We start from the raw sequence: 17,542 nt of genomic DNA, 5'->3' as shown, positions 1-17,542 counted from the left end.
AATGTACTCCCTCCACCACGACCCACTGCTTTATGCGGGCAAACCAATTCTGAATCCACTTGGCTAAACTTCCCTGGATCCCATGCCTTCTGACTTTCTGAATAAGCCTATCGTGTGGAACCTTGTTAAATGCCTTACTAAAATCCATATAGATCACGTCCACTGCACTACCCTCATCTATATGCCTGGTCACCTCCTCAAAGAACTCTATCAGGCTTGTTAGACACGATCAGCCCTTCACAAAGCCATGCTGACTGTCCCTGATCAGACCATTATTCTCTAAATGCCCAGAGATCCTATCTCTAAGAATCTTTTCCAAGAGCTTTCCCACCACAGACGTAATGCTCACTGGTCTATAATTACCCGGACTATCCCTACTACCTTTTTAGAACAAGGGGACAACATTCGCCTCCCTCCAATCCTCTGGTGCCATTCCTGTGGACAACGAGGACATAAGGATCCTAGCCAGAGGCTCAGCAATCTCTTCCCTCGCCTCCTGGAGCACCCTGGGGAATATTCCGTCAGGTCCCAGGGACTCATCCATCCTAACGTATTTTAATAACTCCAACACCTCCTCTCCCTTAATATCAACATGCTCCAGTACATCAACCTCACTCATATTATCTTCACCATGATCAAGTTCCCTCTCATTGGTGAATACCGAAGAGAAGTATTCATTGAGGACCTCACCCACTTCCACAGCCTCCAGGCACATCTTCCCACCTTTATCTCTCATCGATCCTACCTTCACTCCTGTCATCCTTTTGTTCTTCACATAATAGAAGAATGCCTTGGGGTTTTCCTTCACCCTACTCGCCAAGGCCTTCTCATGCCCCTTTCTTGCTCTCCTCAGCCCCTTCTTAAGCTCTTTCTTGCTACCCTATATTCCTCAACAGACCCATCTGATCCTTGCTTCCTGAACCTCATGTATGCTGCCTTCTTCCACCTGACTAGATTTTCCACCTCACTTGTCACCCATGGTTCCTTCGCCCTACCATTCTTTATCTTCCTCACCAGGACAAATTTATCCCTAACATCCTGCAAGAGATTCCCAAACATCGACCACATGTCCATAGTACATTTCCCTGCAAAAACATTATCCCAATTTACACCCACAAGTTCTAGCCTTATAGCCTCATAATTTGCCCTTCCCCAATTAAAAATCTTCCTGTCCTCTCTGATTCTATCCTTTTCCATGATAATGCTAAAGGCCAGGGAGCAGTGGTCACTGTCCCCCAGATGCTCACCCACTGAGAGATCTGTGACCTGACTTGGTTCGTTACCTAATACTAGATCTAGTATGGCATTCCCCATAGTTGGCCTGTCAACATACTGTGACAGGAATCCATCCTGGACACACTTAACAAACTCTGACCCATCTAATCAGGCGCCAATCAATATTAGGGAAGTTAAAGTCACCCATGATAACAACCCTGTTATTTTTGCACCTTTCCAAAATCTGCCTCCCAATCTGCTCCTCTGTATCTCTGCTGCTACCAGGGGGCCTATAGAATACCACCAATAGAGTAACTGCTCCCTTCCTGTTCCTGACTTCCACCCATACTGACTCAAAAGAGGATCCTGCTACATTACCCACCCTTCCTGTAGCTGTAATAGTATCCCTGACCAGTAATGCCACCCCTCTCTATCCCTTTTAAAGCACTGAAATCCAGGAATATTGAGAATCCATTCCTGCTCTGGTGCCAGCCAAGTCTCTGTAATGGCCACTACATCATAATTCCAAGCTCTCAGTTCATCACCTTTGTTCCTGATGCTTCTTGCCTTGAAGTACACACACTTCTACCTTACTACCTTTACACCCTTTATTCTGCTTCTCTTTCCTCAAAGCCTCTTTATATGTTAGATCTGGCTTTACTCCATGCACTTCTTCCACTGCTCTATCACTTTGGGTCCCATCCCCCTTGCAAATTAGTTTAAACCCTCAAACTAAAACCTTCAAAGCAAAAAAAAAGGTAGAAATGCGCAACATATCAAGAAGCAATTGAAAGGAACACTTCAGGTTGAAGACGCTTCATCGGATTTGGGAATAAGAGAAAGCAATTTTAAGTTGTAGAGAGGCTGTGGAAGGATGCATTGGACTAAAGAAGTATCTCTAATAGAGTGACACCAGGGCTGTCAAGGGGATAAACTATCACAACATCGATGTAAGATTGACAGGTTGATCAAGTAGAGGGGGAGAAAAAAACAATGTGATATAAACACACACAAAAGATTTGTTAAAAAGTGTGTTGCTAATACACTACAGAGAGGTATGAAGACCATCGCTTATGGTTCCAAGCAAGTCTCCCCATGACTACACGGGTTTCTGCTGACTGCTCCAATTTTCTCTTAAACCTAAAGGTCATGATGTTATATTGGTTGGTAAAAGAATCAAAGGGGAGTTGATGGGTTTGTGGTAACCAAGGACAGGGAAAAAAGTAGAAAATGAGATTAACATTATCCCTCAGTGTGACAATAACTAAGATACTGTAGATAAACTGTTCTTGAGAAAGAAAGATAAGGTAGATGAACTTTTCTCGAGGGAACACTTCAATATTCAGGCTTAATGGTTTATGTTTCAAGGAACAGTCAGAAAATTGGTCAGTATTCACTTGATACTAGAAGGATCAGGGATGAGCTAATAGATGTTAAAATGTCAGTAAAGATTTGTTTTTAATTATAGAAAACTATTTTTATTGAAGAATTCAAAACAATAAATCAAGTACAAATAACTGGACCTTAAATATTTAGGAACAAAATCAAAAATCTTCAAAATCAAAATCATTTAAAAGGTATCACTCCACTTAAAGGATAGGTTAATTTTCTGACTGAAAAGACTGATATAAGATTTGTTTGCAAAGACTAGGTATTAAGTACTGTGGATCAAAAATAGAAAAACAGATTTGAGGAACAGATCAGCAATCATCCAACATCAGAAGAGAACATGCTCAAAAGATTGGATAGCACACTCATGTTTCTTTAGAATCGTTCACACTCCAATCTTTTACTTATTATCCATTTAATATACTAACATCCACATATCTAAGCAAAATTTGAATTAGTCTGCATTGTTTTTGTTCACACAACTTTTCATGCCAAGTTTAGTGTCATATGCTCAAGTAGTGAGTTACAATGAAAAACTTGCAACAGCATCACAGGCACATAGATTCAGATAAACACACACACTAAATTTCTCCTCTCTGCTACATTACCTGCATCTTCAAAAGCTTCAATCACTTACATTGTTTCTCGGTTTACTTCCTTGTGATCATTTCATCTTTGAACAATTTGAACTATATTATACTTTTTTTTTGTAATATAATTTTTATTGAATTTTCAAAAGGAATACATGAAAAGATAGAATCTCCCCCCCCCCATATATAGTCCTACCTAAAAAGAAAGAAAAAGAAAAAAAAAGAACCGCCTGGGTATTGGAAGGTTTCCACAAGCTCCATGGGATTCAAAATAAATTTGGTATAATTATTCGTTACTTTCCCCAAGTGACCAAAGTCTTTATCGGAGCACTTAAATATGCCATCCTATCTTTTGTAAATAAGGGCGCCAAATATTCAAAAATGTTACATATTTATCTCTTAAATTATAAGTAATTTTTTCGAGTGGAATAGAACTAGCCATTTCATTATTCCAACGATCCATACTTAAATACGAATCAGATTTCCAAGTAACTGCTATAGTCTTCTTAGCTACTGCCAATGCAATTTTTATAAATTCTTTCTGATATTTATTCAAGTTTCGGTTTTATCCCTTCAATATCACCTAATAGAAATAATACAGGGTTATGTGGAAGTTGAGTTCCAGTAATTTGTTCCAATAAGATTCTTAAATTTATCCAAAAGGGTTGAATTTTAAAACAAGACCAAGTAGAATGTAAAAAAGTACCAATTTCTTGATTACACCGAAAACATTTATCAGATAGATTTGAATTTAATCTATTTATTTTTTGCGGTGTAATATATAATTGGTGTAAAAAATTATATTGTACTAATCTAAGTCGAACATTTATTGTATTTGTCATACTGTCAAGACAAAGTCTTGACCAATTTGTTTCATCAATATTAATATTCAGATCTGTTTCCCATTTTTGCTTTGACTTATGGGTTCCTTGTTTAATTGTCTGTTCTTGAATCAAATTATACATACAAGAAATAAATTTTTTAATTTTCCCTTTTTGAATTAAAATTTCAATTTCATTAGGTTCTGGCAAAAAAATTGTTTAACCCAGCTTACCTTTTAAGTAAGCCCTTAATTGAAAGTAACAAAAGAAAGTATTATTAGATATTTTATATTTATCCTTTAATTGTTCAAATGACATCAATATACCTCGTTCAAAACAATCTCCTATAAATTTAATCCCTTTTTGGTACCAATTATATAAAAGTTGATTGTCCATTGTAAAAGGAATAAGTCTGTTTTGGAACAAAGGTCTCCTTGCTAATAGAGATTTCTGTGTTTCATTATCAACATTTATCTTATTCCATAGATCAATCAAATGTGTTAATATAGGAGATTCTTTCTTTTCCCGTATCGATTTAGATTCCCATTTATATATGAAATCTTCAGGTCTATTTTCTCCTATCTTGTCTAGTTCTATTTTAATCCATGCTGGTTTTCGATCATTGAAGAAAGATGCAATTAATCTAAGTTGATTTGCTTTATAGTAGTTTTTAAAGTTTGGAAGTTGTAACCCTCCTAACCCAAATTTACATGTCAATTTTTCCAATGATATTCTTGACATTTTACCTTTCCAAAGAAATTTTCTCACACATTTATTTAACTCTTGAAAAAATTTCTGTGGCAATTGTATTGGTAATATTTGAAACAAATACTGTAATCTAGGAAATATATTCATTTTTACAACATTGACTCTACCTAATGTTATTGGTAATATCATCCATTTGTCAAGATCTTCTTGAATTTTTTTCAATAGTGGTAAATAATTAAATTTATATAAATTCTTTACATCATTATCAAGTCTTATACCTAAATACTTTATACCATTTACCAGCCATCTAAATTGGGTTACTAATCGACATTGACTATAGTCTCCTTTAGTAAGAGGTAAAATTTCACTTTTATCCCAATTTATTTTGTAACCTGATACCTTCCCATATTCATCCAATCTAGAAGATAATTTATGTAACGAATGTTGTGGGTTTGTTAAATAGATCAAAACATCATCGGCAAAAAGATTAATTTTATATTCCTCCTGATTAACTCTAAAACCCATAATATCTGGATCAATTCTAATTAGTTCTGCTAATGGCTCTATCGCCAATACAAATAAAGCAGGTGATAGTGGACAACCTTGTCTAGTTGACCTTTTTAACTGGAATGGTGTTGAAATTTGAGAGTTTGTCACTACTTTAGCTTTAGGGTTAGAATTTAAAGTTTTAATCCAATTTATAAAAGATGTTCCTAACCCATATTTTTCTAGTACTTTAAATAAAAAATCCCATTCTAATCTATCAAATGCTTTTTCTGCATCCAAAGCTACTACTATACTCTTCTCATCCCTTTTTTGTGCCAAATGAATTATACTGAGTAGCCGGGTTACATTATCTGCCAATTGTCTATTTTTAATAAATCCTGTTTGATCCATATGTATTAATTTTGGTAAATATTTAGATAATCTATTCGATAAAATTTTTGCTATTATTTTATAATCCGTATTCAATAAAGATATAGGCCTGTATGATGCTGGTTTCATAGGATCTCTGTCTTTTTTTGGCAATACTATTACAATCGCTGTTGAAAAAGATTCTGGAAGTTTATGTATTTTTTCTGCTTGACGTATTAGTTCCATAAAAAGAGGAAATAATAAATCTTTAAATTTTTTATAAAATTCAGGTGGAAAACCATCTTCTCCTGGAGATTTATTACTTTGGAGTGATCCTAAAGCTTCTTCAACTTCTTTTAATGTAAAAGGCATATCTAATCCCTTCTGTTCTTCCAAATTCAATTTTGGAAGAGAAACTTGTGATAAAAACCTTTCTATCTCATAACATCATTTTGGGATTCTGATTGATATAATTCAGAATAGAAATTTTTAAAGGTTTCATTTATTTCAAGAGGTTTATAAGATATTTTATTTGCCCTTGTTCTAATTGCATTTATTGTTTTGGAAGCTTGTTCTGTTTTCAACTGCCAGGCAAGAATTTTATGTGCTCTCTCACCTTACTCATAATACCTTTGTTTAGTTTTTATAATTGCTTTTTCCGTTCTATATGTCTGAAGCGTATTATATTGTAACTTCTTATTGACAAGTTGTTTTCGTTTTTCTTCTGACATGTCTTTGAGATTCTTTTTCTATTTTTGTAATCTCTTTTTCCAATTGATCTAGTTCTGCCATATATTCTTTCTTAATTTTAGACGTTTAACTTATTATCTGGCCCCTAAGATATGCTTTCATCGCATCCCATAATATAAATTTATCATCCACTGAATGAAAATTTGTATCCAAAAAAAAATTGAATCTGCTTTTTCATAAAATCACAAAAATCTTGACGTTTTAATAATGTTGAATTAAATCTCCATCTATAAGCCACTTCTTGCTTATCAGCCATTATTATTGTCATTAATAAAGGGGAATGATCTGATAATATTCTTGCTTTATATTCCATATTTTTCACTCTGTGTTGAATATGCATCGATAATAGAAACAAATCTATCCTTGAGAAAGTTTTATGTCTATGGGAGTAGAACGAATAGTCTCTTTCTTTAGGATTGATTCTTCTCCATATATCAATCAGATTTAAATCCTTCATCGATGATAAAGTTAAATTTACTACCTTCGATTTTATAACAGCCTTGGTTGATCTATCTAAGACTGGGTCTAAGCAAAAATTAAAGTCTCCTCCAATTAATATTTTTTCATGCGCATCCACCAAATTCAGAAAAGCTTCTTGTATGAATTTTGCATCATTTTCGTTTGGTGCATAAATATTCATAAAAGTCCATAGTTCAGAAAAAAGTTGACAATGTATAATCACATATCTCCCCGTAGAATCAGTTATTACATTTTGTATTCTAATTGGTAACGTTTTATTGATCAAAATTGCTACTCCCCTCGCTTTTGAATTAAATGAAGCCGCAACAACACTACCCACCCAATCTCTCTTTAGTTTCTGATGTTCTGTTTCCGTTAGGTGCGTTTCCTGTAAAAAAGCTAAATCTATCTTCATTTTTTTAATATGTGTTAAGATTCTTTTTCTTTTCACTGGTCCATTAAGCCCGCTAACATTAAAACTCAAAAAATTCAATAAATTAGTCATTATTCTTAACAAAGTTACTCCAATCTAAAACATTAATTATCTTCTCAACTCTCATAGTTCCTTGGGGAATCTCTTTAAACTTCACCATGTTGCTATGTGTCTCCCTCCCAACCTTGCAGGCAGAAAGAAAAAAGATAGAAAAAAATACAAAAAAAGAAAAAACAAAATACTCCCCCACTAATGTTGTGAATGAAAGGATACACAACACTACCCCCCTCCATTTTACGGGTCGTGGCAAAAGCCACGTTGCACGCATGACTAGCGTAGCAATCGATCAGTGCTTCTTCCAGCTCCCCCGCAACAAAAAAAAACATTATATATATATATATATGAATATGACAAAATTAGTATTACTATTCCCAACTAATATTCCTCCAGTTTTAACCTCTTACCCCACCTCGTATAATTAATAATATATTTATACATTCATCCAGCTTCAAAAATCCAACAAGTCCATTCCTTAACCCAATCTTCATCTTCAATCTATCTCACTCTCCTGGGTTTGTTCTTGTATCTGGTGAATATTCAGAGAATCTCGCACAAACTGCTCTGCTTTCTGGTAGTCATCAAAAAATCTTTTTTCTCCACCAGGCAAAAAAATCTTCAAGGTTGCAGGATAACGCAGTGTAAATTGATAACCATGATCCTATAGGTTTTTTTTCATTGGATTAAATTTCTTCCTTCTCTTCAAAAGTTCGTAACTTATATCAGGGTAGAAAAAAAACTTTGTTCCCTTTAATTATCAATGGCCCTTTTCTATCTTTGGCAGCTCAAGCAGCTGCCTGTAGAATCCTTTTCTTGTCTTGAAATCTTAAGAATTTTATTAAAATCGATCGTGGATATTGGTCATCTTTTGGTTTTGGTCTTAAAGCTCTATGTGCCCACTCAATTTCAATTGGTCGAACCTCCTCTTCCATTTGCAAAACATCCGGGATCCATCTTTGAAAAAATTCTATTGGTTTATCTCCCTCCGTACCTTCTTTAAGACCAACAATTTTAATATTATTACGTCTACTAAAATTTTCCAACATGTCCACTTTCTCCAAGAGTCTGTTTCTTTCCGAATTCCAGACAAGCAGATCATTTTCTGTTTTTTCTACTCTATCATTCATATGCCCCATTGCTCTTTCCATCTTCTGAAGCTTCTTATCCATTTTGTCCTGTCTTGCCATAACTTTATCATAGCACATCTTCGTATCTCTAAGCTCTTCTCTTACTTTTCTTAATTCAGCCGTTAGTTGCAATATAGCCTCTCTCATGTCTCTATCATCTCCTTTACTTCCAATCGCTTCCAATTCTTCCTCCTCTTCTTCATCTGTGTTCTCTGCAGAATCCAATTCTGACTCTGAGCAGTGGCTGTCGGTTCTTGTAGTTTGCGTTGTGTCGATTTGCGCATGCGCATTTCTGGTGTCTTCTTCGAAGAAGCCGTTACCACCACCATTGCTCCCTGTTCTACCGAAGGAGATCCAACCTGAGTCCGAGGCTCCATCGTTGCAGTAGGCCCTTTTTTCTTCCCGTCTCGCGGCTGCTTCGCAACAGCAGACTTCTTTTGTTGCGGTTTAGGAGGCATATCGTAAAGTAGTCTTACAAAGTTTATAAATAGTTTTCAGAAAATATTTACTAACTTTGTTTTGTTTAAACGGTACTTTACTGATTTGTTCCGGGAGAGCTGGATTTACACGTCTCAATCCCACGTCATCACGTGACGCCTTCAACTATATTATACTTGAAGTAAAAGCCAAAAGCCATGATTGAACTAGGAGGTTCAGTCTGCTAAGGGCTAAATCTGTGGCAATCAAGACCAGTGATCCAGAACTATACAAATTGTCCAGGTATGACTGACAGATGGCCATTATATCTACAAAGTGAAACCTAACATCATGAATGGCTGTAATACTTCACTTCTAGATGAGCTCAGTGCTTTTTATGCACGCTTTGAAAGAGAGTATAAAACTATACCTCTGCAAATCCTGGCAGCATCTGGTAATCTGTCTCGGAGGCCAATGTCAGAATGCTGTTCAACACTCTCACAAAGCGTCAGGTCCTGATGGCATATGTGGTAGGACACTGAAACTGGTGGGAGTGTTCAAGTGCATCTTCAATCGCTCAGTGCTGCACTTAGAGGTTCCCACCAGCTTCAAAAGGACGACAATCATACCAGTGCCCAAGAAACACAGGGTGAGCTGCCTCATGACCATCACCCAGCTGCACTCACATCTGTAATGAAGTGCTTTGAGAGGTTGTTCATGGCTAGAATCAACTCTTGCTTAAGCAAAGACCTGCAATTTGCCTATCGTCACAATAGATCAGCAGCGGATGCAATCTCACTGACTCTCTACTCACCCTTGGATCAACTGGACAATAACAATATCTATGTCAGATTGATGTTTATTGATTACAACTCAGTGTTCAACACAATCATACCCTCAGTTCTAACCTACAAGCTCCAAAATCTGGGCCTCCATACCTCTAGTCAACTGGATCTTTGACTTCCTCACCAAAGACCACAGTCAGTGCAACTCAGAAATAACACCACCTCACTGACAATCAGCACTGGCGCATCTCAAGGATGTGTGTTAAGCCCACTACTCTACTCTCTCTACACTCACGACTTTGTAGCTAGGCACAGCTCAAATGCCATCTGTAAATATGCTGACAACGCAACTATTGCTGGCAGAATGCCAGATGGCGACTGTTGTGACTGTGATCGAAGTCACCAGCGAAAACACTGAAGTTGGTGATATAGAAGTCTGTATTCAGCACAAGCAGGCATTCTCATGGAAACACTTACTCACAAACACAAAAATTGACCACAATCTTATACCCTTAAAATCAAAAGTAACAGCAGGTGACTCAATATAATTTTAATAGTTACAATGACATTGTTTCCTTTAATACTTGGGGTTGACAAATGATTCCTTTGAGATACATAGTGGAAGCACATTGTAATTGATGAGATACTTCCGAAGGTCTAAATGCCACTGTGAGAAACTAATTAACACAAATATTCTAAAACATTTTGACAACAGACACCCATAATTAATGTTGTCAGGGCTGTCTCTGAGTACACAAAACTATTGACTGCCTAACCTGTGACCATGGTTATGCTAAGTGACAATATCCTGAAGTCACAATGGTGCAACACACACAAAATGCTGGAGGGACTTCGCAGGCCAGGCAGCGTCTATGGAAAAAAGTTCATTCGTCGTTTCAGGCTGAGACCCTTCAGCAGGACTGGAGAAAAAAAATGAGGAGTAGATTTAAAAGGTGGGGGAGGGGAGATAAACACAAGGTGATAGATGAAACCAGGAGGGGGAGGGATGAAGTTAAAAGCTGGGAAATTGATCAGTGAAAGAGTCACAGGGCTGGAGAAGGGAGAGTCTGATAGGAGAGGACAGAAGGCCATGGAAGAAAGGAAAGGTGGGGGGGTGGTGGGAGCACCAGAGGGAAGCAATGGGGAGGCAAAAAGATAAGGTGAGAGAGAAAAGGGGATGGAAATGGTGAAGGGGTGAGGTGGGGGGCATTATCGGAAGTTCAAGAAATCAATGTTCATACATCACTTGAAAGCTACCCAGACGGAATCAAGGTGTTATTCCCCCAACCTGAGTGTGGCCTCAGAGAAGCACCTATGCTCTGTCCACCGGAAGAAGTGGGACCTCCCAGTGGCCACCCATTTTAATTCCACTTCCCATTCTGATCTGTCAATCCACGGCCTCCTCGACTGTCGCAATGAAGCCACACTCAGGTTGGAGGAACAACACCTTATATTCTTTCTGGGTAGCCTCCAACCTGACAGCATGAACATCAATTTCTTGAACTTCTGGTAATGACCCTCCCCCTTCACCATTCCCCATCCCCTTTTCCCTCTCTCACCTTTCTCCATGCCTGCCCATCACCTCCCTCTGGTGCTCCCCCCCACTTCTCTTTCTTCCATGGCCTTCTGTCCTCTCCTTTCAGACTCACCCTTCTCCAGCCCTGTATCTTTTTCACCAATCAACTTTCCAGCTCTTTACTTCATCCCTCCCCCTCCCGGTTTCACCTATCACCTTGTGTTTCTCTCTCCCCTCCACCACCTTTTAAATCTCATCTTTTTTTCTCCAGACCTGCTGAAGGGTCTCAGCCCAAAACATTGACTCTACTCTTACTTTTTTTCTACATCAATGCTGCCTGGCCTGCTGAGTTCCTCCAGCATTGTGTGTGTGTGTGTGTGTTGCTTGGATTTCCAGCACCTGCAGATTTTCTCTTGTTCACTATGGTGCAAATAATTTAGCCACATTGCCTGGTTTGATGCAAGCCAATTAACACAACCGCATTGTTTTAACACTTGGGTCTCGGTTTGGTCACCGGCCGCTCGACCATGGTTTTCAGTCGGGCGCCGGACACTCGGAGAGATTCAACCGGGGGGGGAGGGGGCGGCGCTCGGCCGGGGGCTGTGGTCAACGACTTGGGCTGGCTCCCCCACCAGACTTAGTCTGATGAGGAGGGTGTGAGGACACCCGGCAGGACTGAAAAAAAACAAGACTTGACAAAGGGCAGATGAGCTCCTTGTGAGCCAACTGCCATCTTCCATGGAAGAGATTAAAGCCTCACCACTTATCTATAAATCGTACGCTATGCACCTAGTTAGAAGAGACAATGGTGAACTTGGGCACTCACCGTGTGCCTGGACCTGCCCAAGGCCTCCGCCTAAGGAAGGGCCGAGCTCGAAGAAGCGGCCACAGCTGGAGGCCGACACAGCCTTGGGCTCGAGTTCGGCGGGCGGTGCCAAGGCGGCCAGCGAGAACAAACTGGAGGAGAGGCTGTACTCGGTGCTGTCGCAAGATCGAAGAAGATGGAGGTGCATAGCCGCCAACCCCAGATTCGGGATGGCACCCACTGACTGACTTGCATATGCAATCTCAGTCTGTGGAGCAGATTGTGCTTTTAACTTCAATTTACTGCTGCAATTTACATAAAAAACAAAGCTATTTGTAAGCTTCCTGAACTTACTTACATTTACAATAAGAACTGAAGCCTGATTCTTGTTTGAATTAATATCTGCCATATTCATTTAACTCCAGTATACTTTCTAACAGTGACAAGGTGGTGTACAGGAACAAGACAGATCAGCTGGTCGGCTGGTGCCACAACAAGAACCTTGCACTCAGCGTCAGTAAGATCAAGGAGCAGCTGTCGACTTCAGGAAGGGGAAGTCAATGAGGGATCAGCAGTGGAAAGAATAAGCAGTTTCAAGTTCCTGAGTGTCATCATCTCTGGAGATCTATCCTGGGCCCAACATGTTGATGCAATTACAAAGAAGGCACAACAGCAGCTATTTTTCATTAGGAGTTTGAAGAGACTTGGTATGTCACTAAAGATTCTCTCAAATTTCTAGAGATGTACAGTGGAGAGCATTCTAACAAGTTGCATCACCATCTGGTACAGAGGGACCACGGCACAGGATCAGAAAAGGCTGCAGAAAGTTGTAAATTCTGCCAACGCCATCATGGGCAATAGCTTTCCCAGCACTGAGGACACCGTTAAAAGGTGATGCCTCAAAAAGGCAGCATCCATTATCAAAGACCCCCATCACATATGACATGCTCTCTTTTCATTGCTACCATCAAGTGGGAAATACAGGAGCCTGAATTCACACACTCAATACTTCAGACTTCTTCCCTTCCAGCATCAGATTTCTAAATGGACAATGAACTCATGGAACACTACTTCACTATATTTCTCTCTTACTTTGCACTACTTACTTAATTTTTTTATACATACTTCTTTCTGAGAGTTTTTATTATCATCTATTGCAATGTATTGTTGCCACAAAACAACCTGATTCGGATTGTAAAAGCGTTGTATGAAAGCAATCCATTATCTGCATTATGTGTCTGCGCTAATTTTGTTCATTTACAGTCAAACAAAAGGAACACGGCAGCACGTTGGTTATCTGTCGTGTCCCATGACAGTGAAACCTGTGAAGGAGTTTATAAAGTGGAAAAGCCATTACAAGGGGACAGTTCCACTCTTCTGACCTCAGAAGTCTGGATCCAGTGGTTTTCTTGGTTACAGTGGATAGCCATGACTACTTTTGTGCCTTATCATGGCTTCATTCTCCGCAAAGTGCTGCAGAACCACCTTCTTGGCCATTGGATCTCACTATTCATTGTATCCATCCAGTCTGCCACAGCCGATTTCACATGCTCGGACATATTTTACTGGGGTATGAATCCTCACCTGATTTAGCCTGACTGCTGAAAAGGTGCACCGGAGTGCGGCCACTGTCGCATACAAACAACTACTTGGGAGCCACAGATGAGAGCTGAGTGTCTTGGTGGGAACCAAGGGTGAGTGAGCAACTCCAGAATGGGCAAGACAACTCCTCCTCCTGATGTGCCTCCCTGGACACCCCCCACACGGCAGCGTACACACAATGTATTCCTCTGTCGATAACAGTAGTATAGTACCGCAGTAGTATTGTTGGTGTTCCAATTTGTTCTGTATTTCATTTAACTACATAATTCGCTACTCAGTTAAACAGTAGTTTGCCTTTACTTATACCCTTTCAACTATTTCCATGAAACTTTGGCTACTTGGGCCAGCAGCAGGTCCCAATGTGTTCCAGTTAACTGGAATCCATGGTACATCAAAATAAATGACCTTGTATTCCTCCACGTTGTATTCCATTTGCCACATTCTTACAGATCCTGCCCATATCACCTTGATGCTCTTTAAACACACCTCTGCATTAATAATCCCACTTAGGTTAATAGCAACAGGAAATCTGGGGGGGGGGGGGGAAATCGCATTTGGTCACCTCAGCCAAATTGTTGACAAAAATTGCAAATAGCTGAGGCCCAAGAACAATCTGTTCAGTCCTGCTATCTGCTTTCAGTCTAATAACCAGAGTGCTACTCAATAAGCCAGGAACTCAATGCCTGAAAAGATGATGAAAGAAATCATCACTACTTGAATGACAGCTTTAAGAACCATAACCTATAAGACTATGAACCAGAAGCTGGGAAATGGGATTAGGCCCATTTTTAGCCAACATGAACACGATGGGCTGAATGGTTTCCTTCTACGGCATCAATTTCTATGACACAACAAGAATTCTAATCAAACTACCTATCCAGCATAAAATCATGCATAATAAACTTCTTCCAAGTCAAAGCTGATAGTTTTGAGAACAGCAAAAACTTCAGTTTCCTTTTATTATATCTTGTTTTCTCAGCAACTCTGGACAAAAAAAATACCATCACCTTACTCACACAGTAATATCAAGACGAGACAACTCGCCCTTCAAAGTCTGTGTCACCTTCTATAAAGATCAGGACTAATTAAGACAGAAAATCTACAGCACATTACAGGTCCTTTAGCCGACCATGTAACTTACTCTAGAAGCTGCCTAGAATTATCCTACCACATAGCCCTCTATTTTTCTAGGCTCCATGTACCTATCTCAGAGTTTCTTAAAAGACCTTATTGTATCCGCCTCTGCCACCTTCGCTGGCAGTGCATTCCATGAACCCACCACTATGTGAAAAACTTACCTCTGACATCCCCCTTGTACCTACTTCCAAAACTATGCCTCCTCACATTAGCCATTTCAGCTCTGGGAAAAAGCCTCTGGCTATCCACACGATCAATACCTCTCATCATCTTATACACCTCAATCAGGTCATCTCTCATCCTCCATCGCTCCAAGGAGAAAAGGCCAAGTTCAACCTATTTTCATAAGACATGCTCTCCAATCCAGCCAACATCCTTGGAGTGTTGATTGTAAACAGTTTTGGGCCCCTTATCTAAGGAAAGATGTGCTGGCATTGGAGAAGGTCCAAAGGAGGTTCACAAGAATGATCCCAGGACTGGAAGGGTTAATGCATGAAGAACATTTGATGGCTGTGATCCTGTACTCACTGGAGTTCAGAAGAATTGGGGGGCGGGGAAGATTTCACTGAGGCCAATGGAATATTGAAAGGACTAGACAGAGTGGACATGGAGAGGATTTTCCTATAGGAAGGGAGTCTACCACCAGAAGGCACAGCCTCAGAATACAAGGTTCTCCCTTTAGAACAGTGATAAGGAGGAATTTATTTAGCCAGACATTGGTGAATCTGAAATTATTTTAATTAATCTTTGGAATTCGTTGCCACAGATGGCGGTGGAGGCCAAGTGATTGGGTATTTTTTAAAGGGGAAGTTGATAGGTGACAAAGTACCTTAATGCAGAGTGAGGATGCGCAACACAAATACAATTCCGACAGACAATAATTAGATACGTGACTCCTACACATGTCTTAGGAAAGTAGGAGAAAACCCAGTCACAAGATGCACAAACTCCTTACAGTCACCTGCAGTAATTCAACCCCAATCTTCCAATCCCTTGCGCTGTAAAGCGTCACGCTAATCGCCAGGCAACTGAGCAGCCCCTCTCAATCCCATTCAAAAGTTCATAGTAAATTTATTATCGAAGCACATACATCACTATGCTACCTTGAGATTAATTTTCTTGTGGGTATTCTTTGTGAAATAAAAGAATCAATGAAAAATCACACAAAGATTGATAAACAATTGTTCGAAAGAATACAACCTGCACATATAAAAAGAAACAACAAAGCTGGGAATATGAATTGTTGAGTCCTTGAAAGTGAATCCATATGTTGTAAAATCAATTCAGAGTTGAGAAGATTGAGGTTACCCACGCTACCTTCTCCCGGTAACCTTTGACACTCTAACTAATCAAGAACCCATCCATTTCCGCTTTAAATATACCAAATGACTTGTCCGTTTGTGGCAATGAATTCTACAGATTCAACTCCTCTGGATAAAGAAATTCATGTTTATCTGTGTGCTAAAGGGACGTCCTTTTCTATTTTGAGTCTGTGTCCTCTAGTACTAGTTTCGCCCTCAATTGGAAGCATCGTCCCTCCAACCATTCTATCCAGGTATTTCAATATTGGGTCGGCTTTAATGAAATACCTCCTCATTCATCGGAACTCCAGCGGGTACAAGTGCAGAGCCATGAAACACTCCTCACAGGTTAACCTTTCGTTAACCCGGGATTATTCTCGTAAACCTCCTCTGGACCTTCTGAAATGCTAGTACATCCTTCCTTAGATATGGGGCCCAGAACTGCTCACAACACTCCAAATGTGGTCTGGCCAATGCCTTATAAGCCTCTGATTCATGAGTAACTTGGTCCGTTTCTTGCTCGGAGTTACCGATCATATGAAAACTCTGCCCCGGACTCTTTCGTCAACATAATGACACGGCTCTTGATTTTAGACACATCGCGCACTCTAGCTAGCCTCACGTTCTCCCACAAATGAACCTCTTCCTGTTGCACTAAGGCGCCGATTAACGCGCGGCCCCGGGTGCGAAGCCCGTTCTCAGGCCTCATTCATTCAATGACTCAGCTGCTGAGTCCCAGGCAACTACTAGCGAATATTTAACACCTCCAAACGAGCCAAAGTGAGGTTTTCTAGGCCTGTGCGGGCGCAGGCTATCAAGCGCACAAAGCAACAACTGACCAGTTCACAAGATGCAACATCAACCTGTTTTTCGTGTGTATGTGTAGCTCTCCAGATAATAAGAGAATGCTGTCGAGGATTTCTAGCCTTCTCTTATTGTATTAACGGTCACGCAGATCTCAAACCAGCCGGCAGCATCTTCAGGCTCAGCCGGGCACCGAACAGGGAGAAGGGGCGAACTCGAGCAGCCTTACTCACCGGCCGAGGTAATCATGTTGTAACCGCTCTACCGCCCGCTAAGTGTGCCGGTGCCCAGATTCGATGTTGCGCCGCCCGCTCGGTTTGTGGTGGGTCGGCACAGCGCTCGGTACGGTACCGCCTGCCCGGTGCCGGGACTCGCCGCCGCTCTGACTCAGGAGTTTTCACTTACAAACCCTACTTGCTTCACCCCCCTGGGGTCCTCGCAACCCCTGCTGCCGCCTGCTTCTCCCGTCACAGCAATTACCTCACAAGTAGCACCTTTTATTTCATTAAAACAACTTATTATTATTATTATCTATTTTATGGCAATATATAAAATACTTTCGCAGCTCTACTCTTTTAGTCACAGGCATTCGATAGACAGCTGCGTTGAAGCCCCGCCTTTGGCGGGTGCCGGATGGCGACACGGGCTGTGATTTGGAGTAATGGAGCCGGCGTCAAATGGGTGGGGAATTACTGTGAATGGGTCCGAGGCTATGAATTATAAAATAATTCTGAAATTATAGACAAAATTAGGCAGAAATCCAGTTTATAC

The 17,542-nt window shown here is 40.1% G+C and overlaps 1 protein-coding gene across 1 annotated transcript in view; it reads right to left on the bottom strand.

The window, feature by feature from the left end:
• Positions 1-17,220, bottom strand: part of psmd1 (proteasome 26S subunit, non-ATPase 1) — a 115,452-nt gene extending 98,232 nt beyond the window's left edge. The window contains exon 1 of the mRNA XM_072255186.1: positions 17,005-17,220. Coding sequence (XP_072111287.1) covers positions 17,005-17,020 — 16 coding nt within the window. The 5' untranslated portion in view covers positions 17,021-17,220. The remainder of the gene's footprint in view (positions 1-17,004) is intronic.
• Positions 17,221-17,542: the final 322 nt, after the last annotated feature.

Source organism: Mobula birostris, chromosome 4 (assembly GCF_030028105.1).
Source record: "Mobula birostris isolate sMobBir1 chromosome 4, sMobBir1.hap1, whole genome shotgun sequence".
Taxonomy (NCBI): Eukaryota; Metazoa; Chordata; class Chondrichthyes; order Myliobatiformes; family Myliobatidae; genus Mobula; species Mobula birostris.
Note: the sequence above shows the minus strand (reverse complement) of the source record. Positions and strands in the feature narration are given on the sequence as shown.